Source organism: Canis lupus, chromosome 18, assembly GCF_003254725.2.
Source record: "Canis lupus dingo isolate Sandy chromosome 18, ASM325472v2, whole genome shotgun sequence".
NCBI classification, from domain to species: Eukaryota; Metazoa; Chordata; class Mammalia; order Carnivora; family Canidae; genus Canis; species Canis lupus.
In genome coordinates, this window is record NC_064260.1 from 33,334,638 (window position 1) to 33,351,171 (window position 16,534).

Consider the following 16,534-nt stretch of genomic DNA (forward strand, 5'->3'; position numbering starts at 1 on the left):
TCCTAATTTTTAACAGCCTTCCTCATACACACTAATGTACATGTGATCTGCCTTCAAAACAAGTATGGCAGGAAGAGCTTCAACAGGGTGAGCAACACGGGAGTCCAACAGGAGGACAAAGACTAGAATAAAAAGATCCCCAACTTCAAGGGCTGTTTAGGGCAACATTTGATGAGAGAAACCCACGTGAACCAAACAGAAGAGAGTATTTATTAGAAGGTGAGGAGAAGAATGTCATATATTTGCTGAGAAGAAAAAAGTTAATGCAATGAAGCTGTATTAAATAAAACGAAGAGTGGGGGAATGGAACGTGGAAAGCAAATTTTTAAACATAATTTCTGGGGGAAAAAAAAGTGCAAGGCTTTAGGGAAATCTAGAAGATAATATCTTGGTGTAAGCAGCGGTCTTACCTCATAATGCCCTCTTTTCTCATCTTTATGTCATAGGGAAGTAAAAATGGACAACCTGAAGTTAAGGGTCCCCTCTCACAGAACCCAAGACAAAAAGGAATGAAAAGCAGTTATTTAATGCATGTGCTTACCTTGAGGGATGCTATATTCCAACTACATCTTCAAAAATACTACAAAATAAGAAATTAAATCACCACTCTAGCTTCCCTTTTCTATTCTCCAGGTGGATTTAGAGTCAGGAAAAATGTGCACATTAAGATTTAGAGTAAATTCACCCAACAGCATTCCAAAAGTGTTTAGGGAGTCCCTACCCTGTGTTAGGTGCTGGGGATTACATTACAGCAGCAAACATCAACATTCCTGCTCTCGTGGAGCTCACAGTCTACGGCGGTGTTAAATGTTATATTATTTACTGCAGCAAAAGCTGATGGGTAGCTTAAATATGTAAAAATAAAGGAAGGGTTAATTAATGAAATATTATGCCACCATTAAGAATTTTACCCACAGAAAAACTTCAATAACAGTGAAATGATCGTAGAATTTAGGGGATATAATTACAGGTCATTTAAATTTTCTTTAGATTTCTTTTTTTCTTTCCTAAATTAATTTTTAAGTCAGAAATTCCTTGCCTACATCTAATCAAATATCAGAAGTTTTTCAAATTATCTACATTTTGTATTGACTTAATGAAGGCAATGTGATACACCTTCACGTCATAAAAAACATTTTTAATGAAGGGACTGTATCACCACAAGTATCCACTTCTAATCACCTTTCTAATTACTTTCTAAAAAGTCCTTAAATTATGCTTAGTTTTCACTTGCTCGGGTAAAATTTAAAAACTGAAATTTTCATTTGGAGTTAACGTACCACATCATCAGCTTAAAATAACTACTTCTAAAAACAAGGAAACATGATAGATGCAAATCATTTTTATGAGGAAAGTCCCTAAAGAAGACTCCTCTTCTCCAGTTTCTTTCTCCAGAGAAATAATGATAACTCAGAGAATGGGCTGCTGCTGAGCACAGGCTCTTTAATGTTAACTACTGTTAGTGCATTAATGATAAACATACGCAATTTTTTAATAGTTTTAAGATCTTTAAAACTGGGGTATGTCTTGCTATCTGTGGCATCTTAGCAATGAGTCCGGGTTGGGACAGGCGAGGTTTTTTGTCTTCCTAAGTAGTGTATAGAATACTGGCACATTTCACGGTACACAGCATCTCAGATTCAATGAAAATAGATGTTCGCTCAAAGCTGGGAAAGTGTGGTCTTAAAATCCAACTCAAAAGCAGCTATTTTTATTTTGTTTAAGATGTTATTTATTTATTTATCCGAGAGAGAGAGAGAGAGAGGGAGAGAGAGCACAAGCAGGGGGTAGGGGTAGAGAGAGAGAGGGAGAAGTAGACTCCCCATTGAGCAGGGAACCTGATGCGGGGCTCGATCCCAGAACCCCGGGATCAGGACATGAGCCGAAGGCAGATGCTTAACCAACTGAGACACCCCGGCACCCCAAAGCAGCTATATTTAGTGGGTAAATATAATAAGGGATTGTGACCATTGTGTTTGGCTGCAGGTCAGTGACGCTGGAGGCCCACGTTCCATGGAGCAGGCCAACGAATGCAGAGGAAGGAAGGAAGCGGAGGTGAGGAATGCAGCGTCCCCAGCACGGCGGGGAGAAAAGGAAGGGGGGAGAGGTGGTGCCTCAGAAAGAAGGCAGTGGGCGCCCCGTGTCCAGTTCCACGGTCAGCGCCGTGTGCTGGGCTCTGTGACCCACCCCACTGTAAGTATAGTTTGATTTTGTGCTGGTTTAAGGGCAAACTTCCAGCAGGCTCCAGCATTTAGAAGACTTTTGGGTTTGGGGAGGTTTTTGTTGTTGTTTGTTTTTTTAAAGGTTTTATTTATTCATGAGAGACAGAGAGAGACAGGTAGAGGCAGAGGCAGAAGCAGGCTCCATGCAGGGAGCCCGATGTGGGACTCGATCCCGGGACTCCAGGATCAGGCCCTGGGCCGAAGGCAGGCGCTCAACCACTGAGCCCTCCCAGGCATCCCCTTTAGAAGACTTTCGAACTAGCAGGTGCAGAGCAGCGAAAGCCAGCCAGGGCTACAAACCACCACAAAAACAGCCAGGCTTGGAAGAGGGGGCCTGATTAGCTGAGCACAGTCAGCTGAAGCCACCCCCTGCACCAGCTGAGAGGGGCAGAGGGTCAGCAGAGGACGACAGGAGAGAGGGAGGGGGAACACGAAGCCCACCAGTGGCAGGGCCCCCTGCAGCCATCTGAGAAGGTTGAGGGGAGCACAGGGTGGCAGGCTTTGTACAGGTGCTAGGGAGACACGGCAGGAGGCGGAAGGAAGTCAGGGCTTGTCTGCGGGTCGAGGACACAAAAAGCAGCCACAGGGCACCTGGTCACATCAGAGAAGCTCAGCCATCCCAACCTGGACCCCTCGTGATGCCATCCGGAGGGCGCAGCATTAAGAACACGGGCCCCTCGGTCACACTCAGTTCAACACTCATTCATTCATTCCACTGGCATCGTCCCCTCCCCTCCTCCCACCCCCACGGACCACAGCCTGCCCCGCAAGGGGAGCCTCTATGTTCCGCACAAACGGGACAGGCTGCAGGTCCTGGAGGAGGGAGGCCAGAGGGCCCGGCGGACGGAGGTGGGCCAAACCAGAGCCAGGCCCTGCCATCGGTGCCCTTGGTCCTTGCAAGCACCAGACCAAAGAAACAACATCCCAGGATGCCAGCTCTGAGCTTTCTCTAGTAATAGGATGGAGGGTGGCTGTTCTGGTCCAGAGCTAACCAAGGACAGAGGATCAGTGCAGTTGACAAAGCTGTACAGGATTTCCAATTTCCCTTCATGACTACCATTTCTGAAGCACCTGCCATATCCAAGGCTTTCTCCTGGCTACCTTGACATAAGTCACCTCACTTAAGCCTCCAATAATCCAGGAAGACACATGTGATTATTCCCATTCAATGGGTGATGGCTGTATGATCAGAGAATTTTGCTGATTTTACACAGATTTCAATATTGGGGCACAGGTTTGCTTGTTATAAATAACAAATATGATGGGCCAAGAGATTTCCTCCAACTTGCTGATTATTATGTTATTGTTATTTTTAAACTCAGATCATTTTAGAACTAGAATTTTTTAATGACAGAAAAGCTTTTTATTGCTGGAAAATTCTAAGAGCACACACTCTCCCTCTCAGGAAAAGCGGCATTCGTTTACATCTTTCTGGCTGACAACTACCCACAACATTCATACATGCTCCACCTGAACGGCTCTTCCTGCCCCTGCCCCGTGCCATCCCTCGAGCTGGGCATCTTCTTGCACTCCACAGAACAAAATATTTATAATTTCCTATATGCTTCACTGTTTTCCTCTCTAGGTGATATACTCATTATAGATCTATAACCCTGACATCTGACATGATGCCGTTATCTACAAGTACACACAAAAATGCTTCTGTGGGATGCCTGCATGGCTGTGTCGGTTAAGCATCCGACTCTTGATTTTGGCTCAGGCAGGTCATGATCTTGGGGTTATGGGATCAAGCCCTGCTTCAGGTTCCATGCTTAGCACGGAGTCTGCTTGTCCCTCTCCCTCTGCTCCTCTCCTTGTACTCTCTCTCTCTCTCTCTCTCAAATACATAAAATCTCTTTTAAAAAATGCTTGTGGATTCAACATGTGAATAAATTAAACTATGGACCAACACAAAATGGCCAAGAAAGATTATTTCTAAGTAGGAGGAGGAAGCAACAAGTCTATCCGTCTTCCTGTATCTCCATTCCCAAAAATAAATGGGAAATATCTTAAATTATAACTTCAAATTCTGATCAAACACCTTTAGACAAATGTTTATGAAAACTGCTGCAGAAATTGGCAAAGGAATATTTTGGCTTGGCTAAAAACTGACATCATGATTCAAAGGACAGACTCAAAGTAAAATTCCATTTTGGCTTTGCTCTTTCTATTTTTTGGCTGGAGTTAAGACACGAACGAAGAAATTTTCCTGGGAGGAATAAGGTTGGCTTTCTCTGATAAAATATTCTATCAACAGTTTCCACTTCTACTAGTGTCCTCTGCTTACAGGAGCTCCAAGAACTTATCAAACATCATTCTTCCATTTTTTAATTGACAAAGATTGGTAATACAGCCCGTCCCTAACTTTCAATCCCAAAGAGTCATAATGACAGCTTCTCATTCTCAGAGATCAATACAGAATATACCTGACATTTTCTATCAAGTTATTGCTTAACACTTTACATTTATTCAACAAGATTCATCAAGTACCTACAATGTGCACATTCATGTACAGAAAACCAAGCACTGTCATGGCCCTCAAATTTCTTTGGGGGAGAGAGGAGAAACCAGAGTGCTCCAGGCCTCCTGGCTCATTCCAAGGGGGAGACCGGGCAGTTTGGGAAAAGAACCCAAGCCTGCACAGGGCACCCACCCTTCTTCACCTTGCAAGCCAGTGGCCACAGGCAGTACGCGTCCTTCAGCGCACATCCCGCTCTCCCAGGGGCAGGCCTGGTAATCTCCACTGCCTAGATGCAAGGGAGTAAATTCAACACAGGGGTGCAATCTCAGCAAGCTCTCTTGGCCAAAACACCTAAGCTGCTTCCTCCAATCAAGCCTCTACCAGTATTAAAGGTAACACTTGGCACTCCCTCATCCCACTCACTCTTGATTCAGCTTGGGAATGGAGTGTGTATGAGAGGTCTTACTTATCTCAAAACAACAATAATAACAGCTCGGTAAGTAGGTACTGTTCTAAACTCTACTTGGGTTATCACATTTAATCCAACTGTCTGAAGTAAGTAATAGTATAATCCCTGTTACACAGAAGAGCCACAGGGAGGTTATGCAACTTGCACCAGGTCATTCACTCAAAAAAAGTCAGAATCAGAATTTGAACCCAAGCAAACTAGCTCAAAAACCCAAACTCCTTAACCACAACACTAACGCATTCCTTAGAACAACAGAGCTAGCATGTCCTGTACACATTCTATACGCTAGGTGATCGACCTACATTAATTTATAAATGTATATTACATAAATGAGTCCTCAACAGTCCTTCAAGATAAGAACTGTTATCCCATTTTTAATATGGAGAAACCAAGGGGGAGAAAGGTGAAGTACCTGCCCAGTAGTCAAGCCACAATTTGAATCCTATCTGAGTATAAACCCTGACCCTTCATTGCTTCACTAAACCACTATAAACTGTGTTGATAACCACCAGAAGATAAAGAGGAGCTTAAAAGACACACCAACCATCGCAATGTGTGAACCTTTTCAGATTTGGGCTTGAACAAAGCATTACAAAGGAGACAGACAGATGTGTCAAGGGTCCCCAAGACCACCCACCTCCAGGTGATTCCCTAGGAGGAGTTAGGAGACTCAGCACCTAGTCACAGTCAGGGGGTCATGAGTCATACTCATATTATAGCATTTTAATACAAAGCAGAACCCCAGCAAGGAGAAAGGCATGTGGAGTGAAGTCCAGAAAACTAGCACAAGCCTCCAGAGTCCTCTCCCAGGGGGGATCACGCAGGACACGATTAATCCCCCAGCGAATTGTGGTAACACGTGTGAAATATGGTCTAGCAGGGAAGCTCATTAGAGACTCAGCGCGCAGGGTTTACACAAGGAGCTGACGGTGGAGGTGGCCTCTGGCTCCCAGCAGGAAAGCACACGTTCAGTAAACACCACACTGTTTGCACGGCTCTTGCACAGTCAGCTGCTCTTATCAGCTCAGGTGGGAGGAGCCCTCCTGAAATGCAACTTCCAGACACCAGCCAAGGGCTGGCTACCCTTGCACGGAGGCCTCTGCAAAGACAGTCGTCTCAGGTCTGTAGATGAAATCATTTCTGCACAGAGACAATCAGGGAAAGTGAACACACTGGCCAGCTGAGGAAGGTAGACATCACTGCTCCCGTTCTAGATGTGACAATGCTATTCTTAAAGTCCTCATCTTCTGGCGATACAGGCACTTGGAAGGTTCATTGCACAACCCTCTCTACCTCAGTTCTGGCTTGAAACTTTCCACAATATAAAGAAAGGTTCTGGGTTTTCTCATATCAAGAATCAAGGAGAACTGTCTAATAAAAGAAATAAGAGGAGGTGAAGTGAGAGGAAGGAAGAGCTGCCTCAAGAACTCTGCTCATTCTGACCTCGCTCCATACTGAATCCTTTCCTTTGGCAACTCGTTCCATCAAGACAAAGGGCATAATTCAGCACCACACACAAAATACACACTAGACAACTGACCAGATGGTTAATACCGGCTCCTGCCCAGAGAGGGCTTATCATCACTAGAAGATGGGGAAAACCCTAACTACCACATAGGCCATTTAATCCTAAATTCCAGATGCTGTCTGATGGGCTTTGCTTGTTTTTTTTTTTTTTTTTTTAAACCTCAAGACATCCTCAGCATCAGAAGGTGCCCCACCTTAAGGCCACATCACACCAGGGTGATTCACAAGATTAAAATACATGAAGTGGTAACATTGGGAAATGTTTCTGATTGCCTTAATGACCAAAAACTATGCTTCCTGGGCTATACGTGGAGACTTCATCATCAGGACGTGCTTTGTCTTCTAAGTGGACCATCCTGGTCAAGCCACCAAGTGCCTTGTAGAAGTCAATACCAGTAGGTCATTCTCAGCTCAAGAAGGAAGACTGATTTTCATTTCACTTTACTCATTGTGAACGTTATCCAGTACCCTCCACCTAAGGTATGGCCACTCAAAAAAATATCACACATATTTCATAACGTAATCATGGAAAATGTGAAATCTTTTCAAAAAGGGTAAGTAAAAAAAATCAAGCCTTTTTTTTAAAGTATGATGAATGCGCACATACAACATATTGAGTCTACAATTCTATACATTACTCAGTGCTCACCATGGTAAGTGCAGTCACCATCTGCCACCCTGCAGCATTACTATAATATTCAAACTCTGTTCTTTTTTTTTTTTTAAAAGATTTATTTATTCATGAGAGACACACAGAGAGAGAGAGAGAGGGGCACAAACACAGGCAGAGGGAGAAGCAGGCTCCATGCAGGGAGCCTGACGTGGGACTCGATCCCCGGTCTCCAGGACCACATCCTGGGCTGAAGGCAACGCTAAACCACTGAGCCATCCAGGCTGCCCCAAACTCTGTTCTTAATAAACAACACAAATGGATCCTGTTGGTACGAAACAAGGTATATTGAAAGCTTCTAGAGAGACCACTTCAGCAGTGTGCTAACTGCTACCATACGTGCAACCTTTATGGTCTTAGACAAACCACAGCCCATTGAGCAAGGAACAATAAGATCTATCAGGCACACAAAGAATTGCCTGTCCTGTGTGTTTCACACAGTGGGGGACAGGAAATGCAATGACAATCATGCAAATGACACAAGAAAATTAAAAATCCCAAGAAAGAGAACTAGTGGGTGGTTTTAATATCAGAGAAAAAATAAAAGTTGCCTTTTACAAAAAAGATAAATGTCAGACTTAAAGGCCACATGGTGGGATCTCTGAGCACACACAAACTGAGCACACCTCCTCCTTCACCCAAATGGGAAATGTTTGCTTTCCAAGCCAGGCTGTTTCACGTTAGTATGTGTTAATAGGAAAAGTGGCACAATTCTAATGTTTTCTTCTCCCTTCTTGGTGAGCTATCAATGCTTCTGTCAAGAAATGATCAAAACATTGCGAACGGTGGAACGGTGTTCAATCGTTAGTAAATATTTAGAACAATCCTATCATGAATAAAACCTTTAAAATACACAAAATAATAGCTATTGCAAGAGGTTTTCTCTGCCTTGAAATGATCTTAAATAAGTCTGGGAGGACTGAGAATTAGCCTAGTCCTTCAATCTTTCAAAACAGTAGGGAATAGGGGCAGCCCAGGTGGCTCAGCGGTTTAGCACCGCCTTTAGCTCAGGGCCTGATCCTGGAGACCTGGGAGCGAGTCCCACATCGGGCTCCCTGCATGGACCCTGCTTCTCCCTCTGCCTGTGTCTCTGCCTCTCTCTCTGTGTCTCTCATGAATAAATAAATAAATAAAATCTTTAAACAGTAGGGAATAAGAGGAAATGAGAAAGAAAGACTCAAAATATGAAGGACAGTAGATCCACAAATGTGAAAGATTCCTTGGCTCTTTTTATTAGAAACTACAGCAATCACAGTACTCAGGAAGAAAGTAAAGAATAAAAACAAGAAGAAAGTAAACAAAAATAAAGATCTGCTTTTACATTTTGCAATCAGCTGATCTTTTTTATCTAGAGAAAAATACGGAGTGGTCTAAATATTGGCTAAAACAAATGAAAGTTTAGAAATTTTGATTCCACTTCTCCTGTCTCTCTCATTGCCACACTATGACCCAGGTAGTCCCCAAGTGAAAAAAAAAAAAAAAGGCACATGTTCATAAGGAGCTCCCAGTCACCCCTTCTCCATCCCAAATGTTGGCAGTATGATAACAACGCAGGTATTATCAAATCACCCTAAAAGATACATAAATCCTCATGTGTTCTGTCTTATGACTCAGTGACGGGAATGGATGGACCAAGACCCAATCTCTCTCCCAGGTAATAAAGGAACTGTTAAAAAAACAAGAAGCTTGAAGTGTTCAAATTCTCTAATTTTTAAGGGATCAGAGGCTAATAACTAAGCCTAAGCATCCAAAAGGAAGAGCATTCTAACTGATGAGCAAGAATGTTCCTATTTAAGTTCCATCCAACGTGACTGGGAATAGCTGGAGAACTAATTCCTTCCCTTCAGTGTATTTCGAGAGAAAGAGAAAGATTTTTCAGAAGATCTAAGTCATACCTATGAACATATTTGATTCAATGATCGCTTATTAAAATTTACAAAGCTCCCAATTCACTTGCCAGCAACAAACTCTGACTACAGGAGAGATTCTCAAAAAACTGCTTTTACATTGGTTGACATCCTGGCTCCAAAGGATACACCTAGCTTGGCATTCTGCACCTGGTGCTTGAGGAAGGAGACAACAGGGTGCCCTCCTATAGTAGTTCCAGAAAGTTCTCACAGTCTAGCAATAGATGTAAAAACCAGGGGGCACCTGGATGGCTCAATAGTTTAAGTGTCCAACTCTTAATTTACCCTCAGGTCTTGAGTTCAAGCCCAGTGTTGGGCTCCACTCTGGGCATGGTGACTACTTTAAAAAACTAAAATTAAAAATAAAGGCACACCTGGTGGCTCAGTCAGTTGAGCATTCGACTCTCGATCTCAACTTGGGTCTTGATTTCAGGATTGTGAGTATGGGCCCTGCATTGGGCTCTAAGAAAAAAAGACAGAGAGACAGGAAGGAAGGAAGGAAGGAAGGAAGGAAGGAAGGAAGGAGGAGGGAGGGAGGGAGGGAGGGAGGGAGGGAGGGAGGGAGGGAGGGAGGGAGGGAGGGAGGGAGGGAGGAAAAAGGGAAGAAAAACCCAGAGAATAAGAGGGAGGATGTTGATACAGAGTTGCCCATTTATATGGAGGCATTTGCCAAGTACAGGGAGATTTAAAAAAACAAAATACACCCGCACACACATCATCATCATCATTATCATAATTTTCTAACAGAAAGAATATTTTAGTAACAGAAAGTAAAAATGATATCTTTTTTTTTTTAAGATTTTATTTATTTATTCATAGAGACAGAGAGAGAGAGAAAGAGGCAGAGACACAGGCAGAGGGAGAAGCAGGCTCCATGCAGGGAGCCCGACATGGGACTCGATTCTGGGTCTCCGGGATCACGCCCTGGACTGAAGGCAGTGCCAAACCGCTGAGCCACCTGGGCTGCCCAAAATGACACAATCTTTTTAAAGAAGACTGTATCTGTTTGCCCATCCCCACATTACAAGAAATGGCTAAGCAGATTTTCCTATGGATCATATGGTTTGGACAGCATAGTAGGGTCAGCTACCTGGAAAGGAGAAGACTGCATTTCCCAACTGCCCTTACTGTTAGGTGTGGCCATTGGAGCCAATGTAGTCAATGGAAGATGAGCAGAGGTGACCCACATCACTTCCAGCCTGGTCCCTAAACATCCCACACACCCTCCTCCACGTTCTTAACCTCCTATGGCTGGATGGTGATACCCAGGACAACCTTTAGAGGTAAGTGTTGTCAAAGGGGGAGCCTCTGTCTGCCTGGAGCCCTCAATAACTATGGGCAGTAGAGTACTCACCCAAACTTTGGCCCATCATGTAAGAGAGAAATAAATTTCTAATATGTTTATCCTATTACATATTTTGGAATTATTACAGCACTTAGCCCACATATGATTTAAAATATGAGCCATACAAATCAATAATAAAAAGACAATCTAATATTTTAAAGCACAAAAGATTTGAACAGATATGTCAAAGAACATATACCAATGTCAATAAGCATGTGAAAAGATGCTCAGTTCCCACTGGTCATCAGATCAATGCAAATTATCAGTGAGACCATCACTTCATACCCACAAGAATGGCTAAAATTAAATGACAACAGCAAGGTTGACAGAATGTGGAGCAATGGAACTCTCATATAATGTTGATGGAAGTGTAAAATGGTAAAAACAAACAAACAAACAAAACTTAGGAAAAAGGTTTAGCAGTTTCTCATAAAATATTCACTTGTACCCAGCAATTCTACTGCTAGGTATTTCCTAAGAGAAATGAAAGCATTTGTGCACGAAAATACTTGTGTAAGACTTATCATTGCAGCTTTATTCAGAACAGCCAAATCACGCAAATAGCCCACATGTCCGGCAACGAGATACACACATGGTGCTGTATTCATTCAATGGACTGTTACGCAGCAATAAAAATAATAAACTGCTGATACAAACAACATCATGAAGGAATCTTAAAACTTTTTTTTAAAGATTTTTATTTATTTATTGATGAGAGACACAGAGAGAGAGAGAGAGAGGCAGAGACCCAGGCAGAGGGAGAAGCAGCCTCCACGCAGGGAGCCCGATGTGGAACTCGATCCCGGGACCCCAAGATCATGCCCCGAGCCAAAGGCAGGCGCTTTAACCACTGAGCCACCCAGGCATCCCTTTAAAACTTTTTTTAAGTCTTAAAACATTTTTGCTGTATGAAAGAAGTGTTAACACAAAAAAGTACGTAGGTCAATGGTTAAAAAGATAGCAAAACAGTGGTGGAAACAGCATGAGGGAACTTTCCAGGGCGACACTAATTGTCTATATATCTTGATAAGGGAATAGGATTCACAGGTGTCAAAATATCATGGGATGGTACACGTCATATTTGTGTATTTCACTGCCCTATTATCTTAAACACATAATCAAACACTGAACTGAAAAGTAGCTGTGAGAAAAGGGGAGGTTAATGGATATACGAAGTGATGGACATAGAATAACATGTAATAAAAAATACATAGCAAAATGTAGTGAATATATAAGTATTGAATGCATAATTCTTTCAACTTTTCTGAATGTTTGAAATTTCACTGGAAAATTATAAGGCCTATGAGACATATGCAAAATTCCTTTTGGAGGACTGGGCATGGGAGGGAGTGGTCACCTCAAAGAAATGAGCAGGTTTACTGAGAGCAGGTAAAAATGAAGAACAACAAGACATTAAAGTGACTGCCAATCAGGACCATGTACACAGTGCAAAGACCTGCCAGAGGCAGAGGAGACGACAGTATTGCCACTACGAGTCCCCCCCAACTATAGATGTGTTTTGGTGAGCAGGCAACCATGGAGGGTAAATCACCACTAGCACTGTAATGATTTAACAACAGTTACTGATTCTCAAAATGAAGAGGCAAGCTAGTCTCAGAACAAAGTGTGGGGGAGGGGTGGTCATTTAAAAATGAATTAATTGTGGTTTATGCAAAACTCACTACAGTATGTGTATTGTTTGCAGTTCACAGGGTATCATGAGAACTTCAATGTGAATCAGGATTTGGCAACTACTGGATATGGGAAGAATCCTGGGCCCCAACTGGTAAGTTCTCATCTTGACTCTGCCACTCACGAGTTGCCTGTCCTTGATTAAAGACTCCGTGTCGCTCTGGTTCACTTTAGGAATTCATGAAAAACTGAACTAACCCTCCTGGCCTATATTAAAGGACACAACGAGAAGAGAGATGCGCCAGGGCCATAGGGTGGTGGCATGACAGCCTTCTCAAGAGCAGGGAACTATTAAGTAACCCACGGACACTTAGCATTAATACTCCAGTTCATGAATACTAACCCAGTTTTGAGAAAGAGCATTAAGACGAGGAAAAGCGTAGCTCTCGTCCTCTCTCTGCCACTAACCAGCTGCCATGGGAACAGGCCAAGTCCCTCAAGACTCTCTGGGCCAAGATGACAAAAGAAGACTCAGATCAGAAGCACTCTCAACTAATCCAACCTGCTCAAGGATGCTCTTTAAGGCTCTGCATCCCAGGATTACAGGGCAAGAACGCCTCACCCACCACCACCACCACCGAGCTGAGCTCCTTTCTCACCTTTAAAGTTCTTGTTCAGCTGTCATGTGCTTTGGGCAGCTTTCCAGCCAAGTCCCATCACTCCCTTTACACCTTACAGATAACCTACATTAGAGCCCTCACCCTGCTGCAGGGTGATCAGGGTGATCACCTGTTTACTCATGTTGTCTCCCTGCCTAGCCTTTGTGCTTCTCAACGCCGCAGTTCCTGGCAGGTGTACACCTGGTACTCAGCACAGCGACCAGCACGGCCAGCAGGTCAGGCGCTCAGCGCCAACGTGTGAATAAACGCTGTAGCCTGTCCCTACCGGGGCTCCTAGCTCTCCAATGTCAGGCAGGGTTTTTCTTGTTTGTTTGTTTGTTTGTTTGTTTATGATAGTCACAGAGAGAGAGAGAGAGAGAGAGAGAGGCAGCCCGACGTGGGACTGGATCCCGGGTCTCCAGGATGGCACCCTGGGCCAAAGGCAGACGCCAAACCTCTGCGCCACCCAGGGACCCCCAGGCAGGGGGGGTTTAAATGCAAATGGCATCACGGATGTGAAACTTCTTTATTTCGGCGATCCGTCCTCGCGACTGGTGCTGGGGGACCCCGAGATGATACAGCATTGTCACCCCGCAAAAATGGAAGCTTGTAGTTAATGCTTGAGCAAGGCCCAGGCTAGAGCCCCGTTGCCACTTCCCCGCACCCCCCCCCCCCCCACAACTTCCTTTTCTGCAGCTGCAGCTCTCTGCCTCTTTCCGAAGGAGCCTTCCTTGCTCCCTCGAGCTGCGACCTCTGTCCCAGCTGGCAAAACTGCAGAATTCGGAGCCAACCACCCACGCCCGCGGCGGCCGAAAGTAAACCTGCAGGAGGGCGCTCCGGCCGGGACAGCACCCCCTGCCCCCCGCCCGGGGCACAGAGGCAGCGCCTACCCCGCCCGCGATCTGCAGGACAGCACCCCACCACCCCCCCGGGCACAGAGGCAGCGCCCACCCCCGGGGCACAGAGGCAGCGCCCACCCCCGGCTGCGACCTGCAGGACAGCGCCCCCCCACCCCGCACAGAGGCAGCTCCCACCCGGCCCGCGATCTGCAGGACAGCCCCCCTCCGCCCCCCGCCCCCTGGGCACAGAGGCAGCGCCCTCCCCGGGCTGCGACCTGCAGGACAGACTCCCCCCCCCCCTCCCCGGGCACAGAGGCAGCGCCCTCCCCGGGCTGCGACCTGCAGGACAGACTCCCCCCCCCGCCCCGGGCACAGAGGCAGCGCCCTCCCCGGGCTGCGACCTGCAGGACAGACTCCCCCGCTCCCCGGGCACAGAGGCAGCGCCCTCCCCGCCCCCACCGCACCCCCACCCCCGGGGCGCCGCAGCGCAGGCGATGCCCGGGCCGTTACTCGCCGACGCCCAGCGCCCTGCGCCAAGCTTCGGGCTCTACCTGCGCGGCGCGCTGCTCCTTCCAGAGCTTCATCTGGTCGCTGGCTGGGTCCCGGCTGTCCGCCATGGTGCCCGCCCCGCCGGCCCCGCGTCCCCACCGCCGCCGCCCAGCCCGTCTTCCGCCGCGCGGCTCAAGTAGGCGACCTCGGCCTGCGCCGGTCAGCCCCGCCCCTCGCCCCGCCCCCCGCGGAAGGCCGCCTCCTGATTGGCCGCCCGGGCGCCAGGCAGGATGGGATTGGAGGAGAGGGGCGAGGCGCTGCGGCCCCGGGGAGGCTGAACCCGGCCCGGGAGAGGCGGGAGGGCTGCGGGGAAGGAGGTGTGTCGGGGGAGGGGGAGCCCCGCCCCTCTGCCCCCCAAACCCCGCGATTTCTGAACTCAGGTCTGGGCCCCGCCTTCCGGGCCCTGACTCCCTCCCGCCTCCAGTGCATCCTTCTGGAACCCGCCCAGACGCGAAGGTCGGGGTTGGGGGGGCGGGGGAGGGGCTGCCGGTTTTGCAGAAGGAAAGCTAAGGTGCTGCTGGGTGGGGCTTTGCACCCTAAACGCGATCTCCGCTCTCAAGAAGTCAGAAATCCTGGCTTGAATTCCTCGGTGCAAAATGGATTTTTGACATACCCTAATGTTAGTGTCCTTTGCAGCTGAGGGATTGATGGGAAGTTGCAATAAATGCAAACAGCTAAGCTTTTAACGCGTTAGTTTATTCTCAAATGTCATGTTAGTTTAATCGGATCGTAGACTACATACACAGGAAAACTGCCTTTAAAAAAAAAAAATGAGGATGGGCCGCCCGGGTGGCCCAGCGGTTTAGCTCCGCCTTCAGCCCAGGGCGTGATCCTGGAGGCCTGGGTTCAAATCCCACGTCGGGCTCCCTCCATGGAGCCTGCTTCTCCCTCTGCCTGTGTCTCTGCCTCTCTCTCTCTCTCTCTCTATGTGGGTCTCTCACGAATAAATAAATAAACCTTTAAAAAACAAATAATAAAAAAATAAAAACAAGACAGTGAAACATTGACAGGTTCTTAATGATCTTAAGAGTCTCAAACCCATAATGAAGGACGTTCAGTCTTTTAGGTTCCCTTTTGGTTAGCAGCTCCCCTCTTCAGAGTGTCTACCTTGTGCTAGATGCTGCTAGATGTTTGCCAGACAATAGCATTTAATCTTTACAATGCGTGGTGGAAGGTTGGTTGTCCCCCCACTTTATTTTTTTATTTTATTTAAATTAAATTTGCCGATAGTATAACACTCAGTGCTCATCTCATCATGTGCCCTCCTTGATGCCCGTCACTCGGTTACCCCATCCCCAACCTACTTCCCCTTCTGCAATCCTTTGTTTGAATTCCCCACTTTAAATATGAAGAATCTGAGGCTGAAGAGAGGTGGAGGAACTTGCCTTAAGCTTAAAAACTAGCAAAATGTCAGAGCCTAGATCCTTGGCCTTCTGATTTCAAACCCTGGGCCCTGTGCCACTGTGCCATCCTACCTCTCTCAGAATAAGAATTTTGAAAAATTCTAAAACTTTTGGAACTCTGTTTTTCAAGAGTCATGTTGGAAAATTAAATGTTTAGTAAGTCATGGATTGGTTTGTCGTAATCAAATGGACCGAATGATTTTCCTCCTTGAGGTGCTAGGATTTCCCTTTAAACACCTTACTTAATACATATAAACATAGCATGATCTTCAAAATAAGAGTGCTCAACTTTTAAATTTTACTTTTTCCAATAAAGCTACAAATAATGGGCAGACATATGACAATAAAAAATTTCAGGTGTTCTTAATTTTACAAAAGTGTGCTATCAGGACTCAAAGTCATAAAAGTTTCTCTTTTGCAGTTCATTGAGAAAGCAGCCCCAAAATTGATCTTCAGTGCCCTGTATTTTTGCTTCATTTCACTTAACACAGCTGTGAAGATGCTATTAGCTGTGTGATTTGTGTGATGTTTTTTGCTACCCACTCCATCCATACTGCCACTAGAGTGTAAACTCCATGAGGGCAAGGGCCATATTTGATTTGCTCTGTGTTGGATCTGGTGCACCTAGAATTATTGAGTATTTACTCTGTGCCAAGGAGTATTCTAAGATTTTTGTGTACAAAAAAAAAATAAAAAGTTTATTGCATGTAGTTTCTTAGTTGACCCTCCCAATAACCCTATGAGTTAATATTAGTACAGGTACTAATATTATCCTCATTTTACAGATTAGGAAACTGAGGCATAGAGAGGTTAAATAAGTAACTTTTCCAAGATTACACCATTATTAAGGC

At 45.7% G+C, this 16,534-nt stretch overlaps 1 protein-coding gene across 1 annotated transcript in view; it reads right to left on the reverse strand.

Moving 5' to 3' along the window:
• The window catches only part of CAT (catalase), a 39,648-nt gene extending 25,198 nt beyond the window's left edge, over positions 1-14,450 (reverse strand). Inside the window, exon 1 of the mRNA XM_025452444.3 lies at positions 14,283-14,450. Coding sequence (XP_025308229.1) covers positions 14,283-14,348 — 66 coding nt within the window. The 5' untranslated portion in view covers positions 14,349-14,450. The remainder of the gene's footprint in view (positions 1-14,282) is intronic.
• Between the last annotated feature and the right edge of the window lie 2,084 nt (positions 14,451-16,534).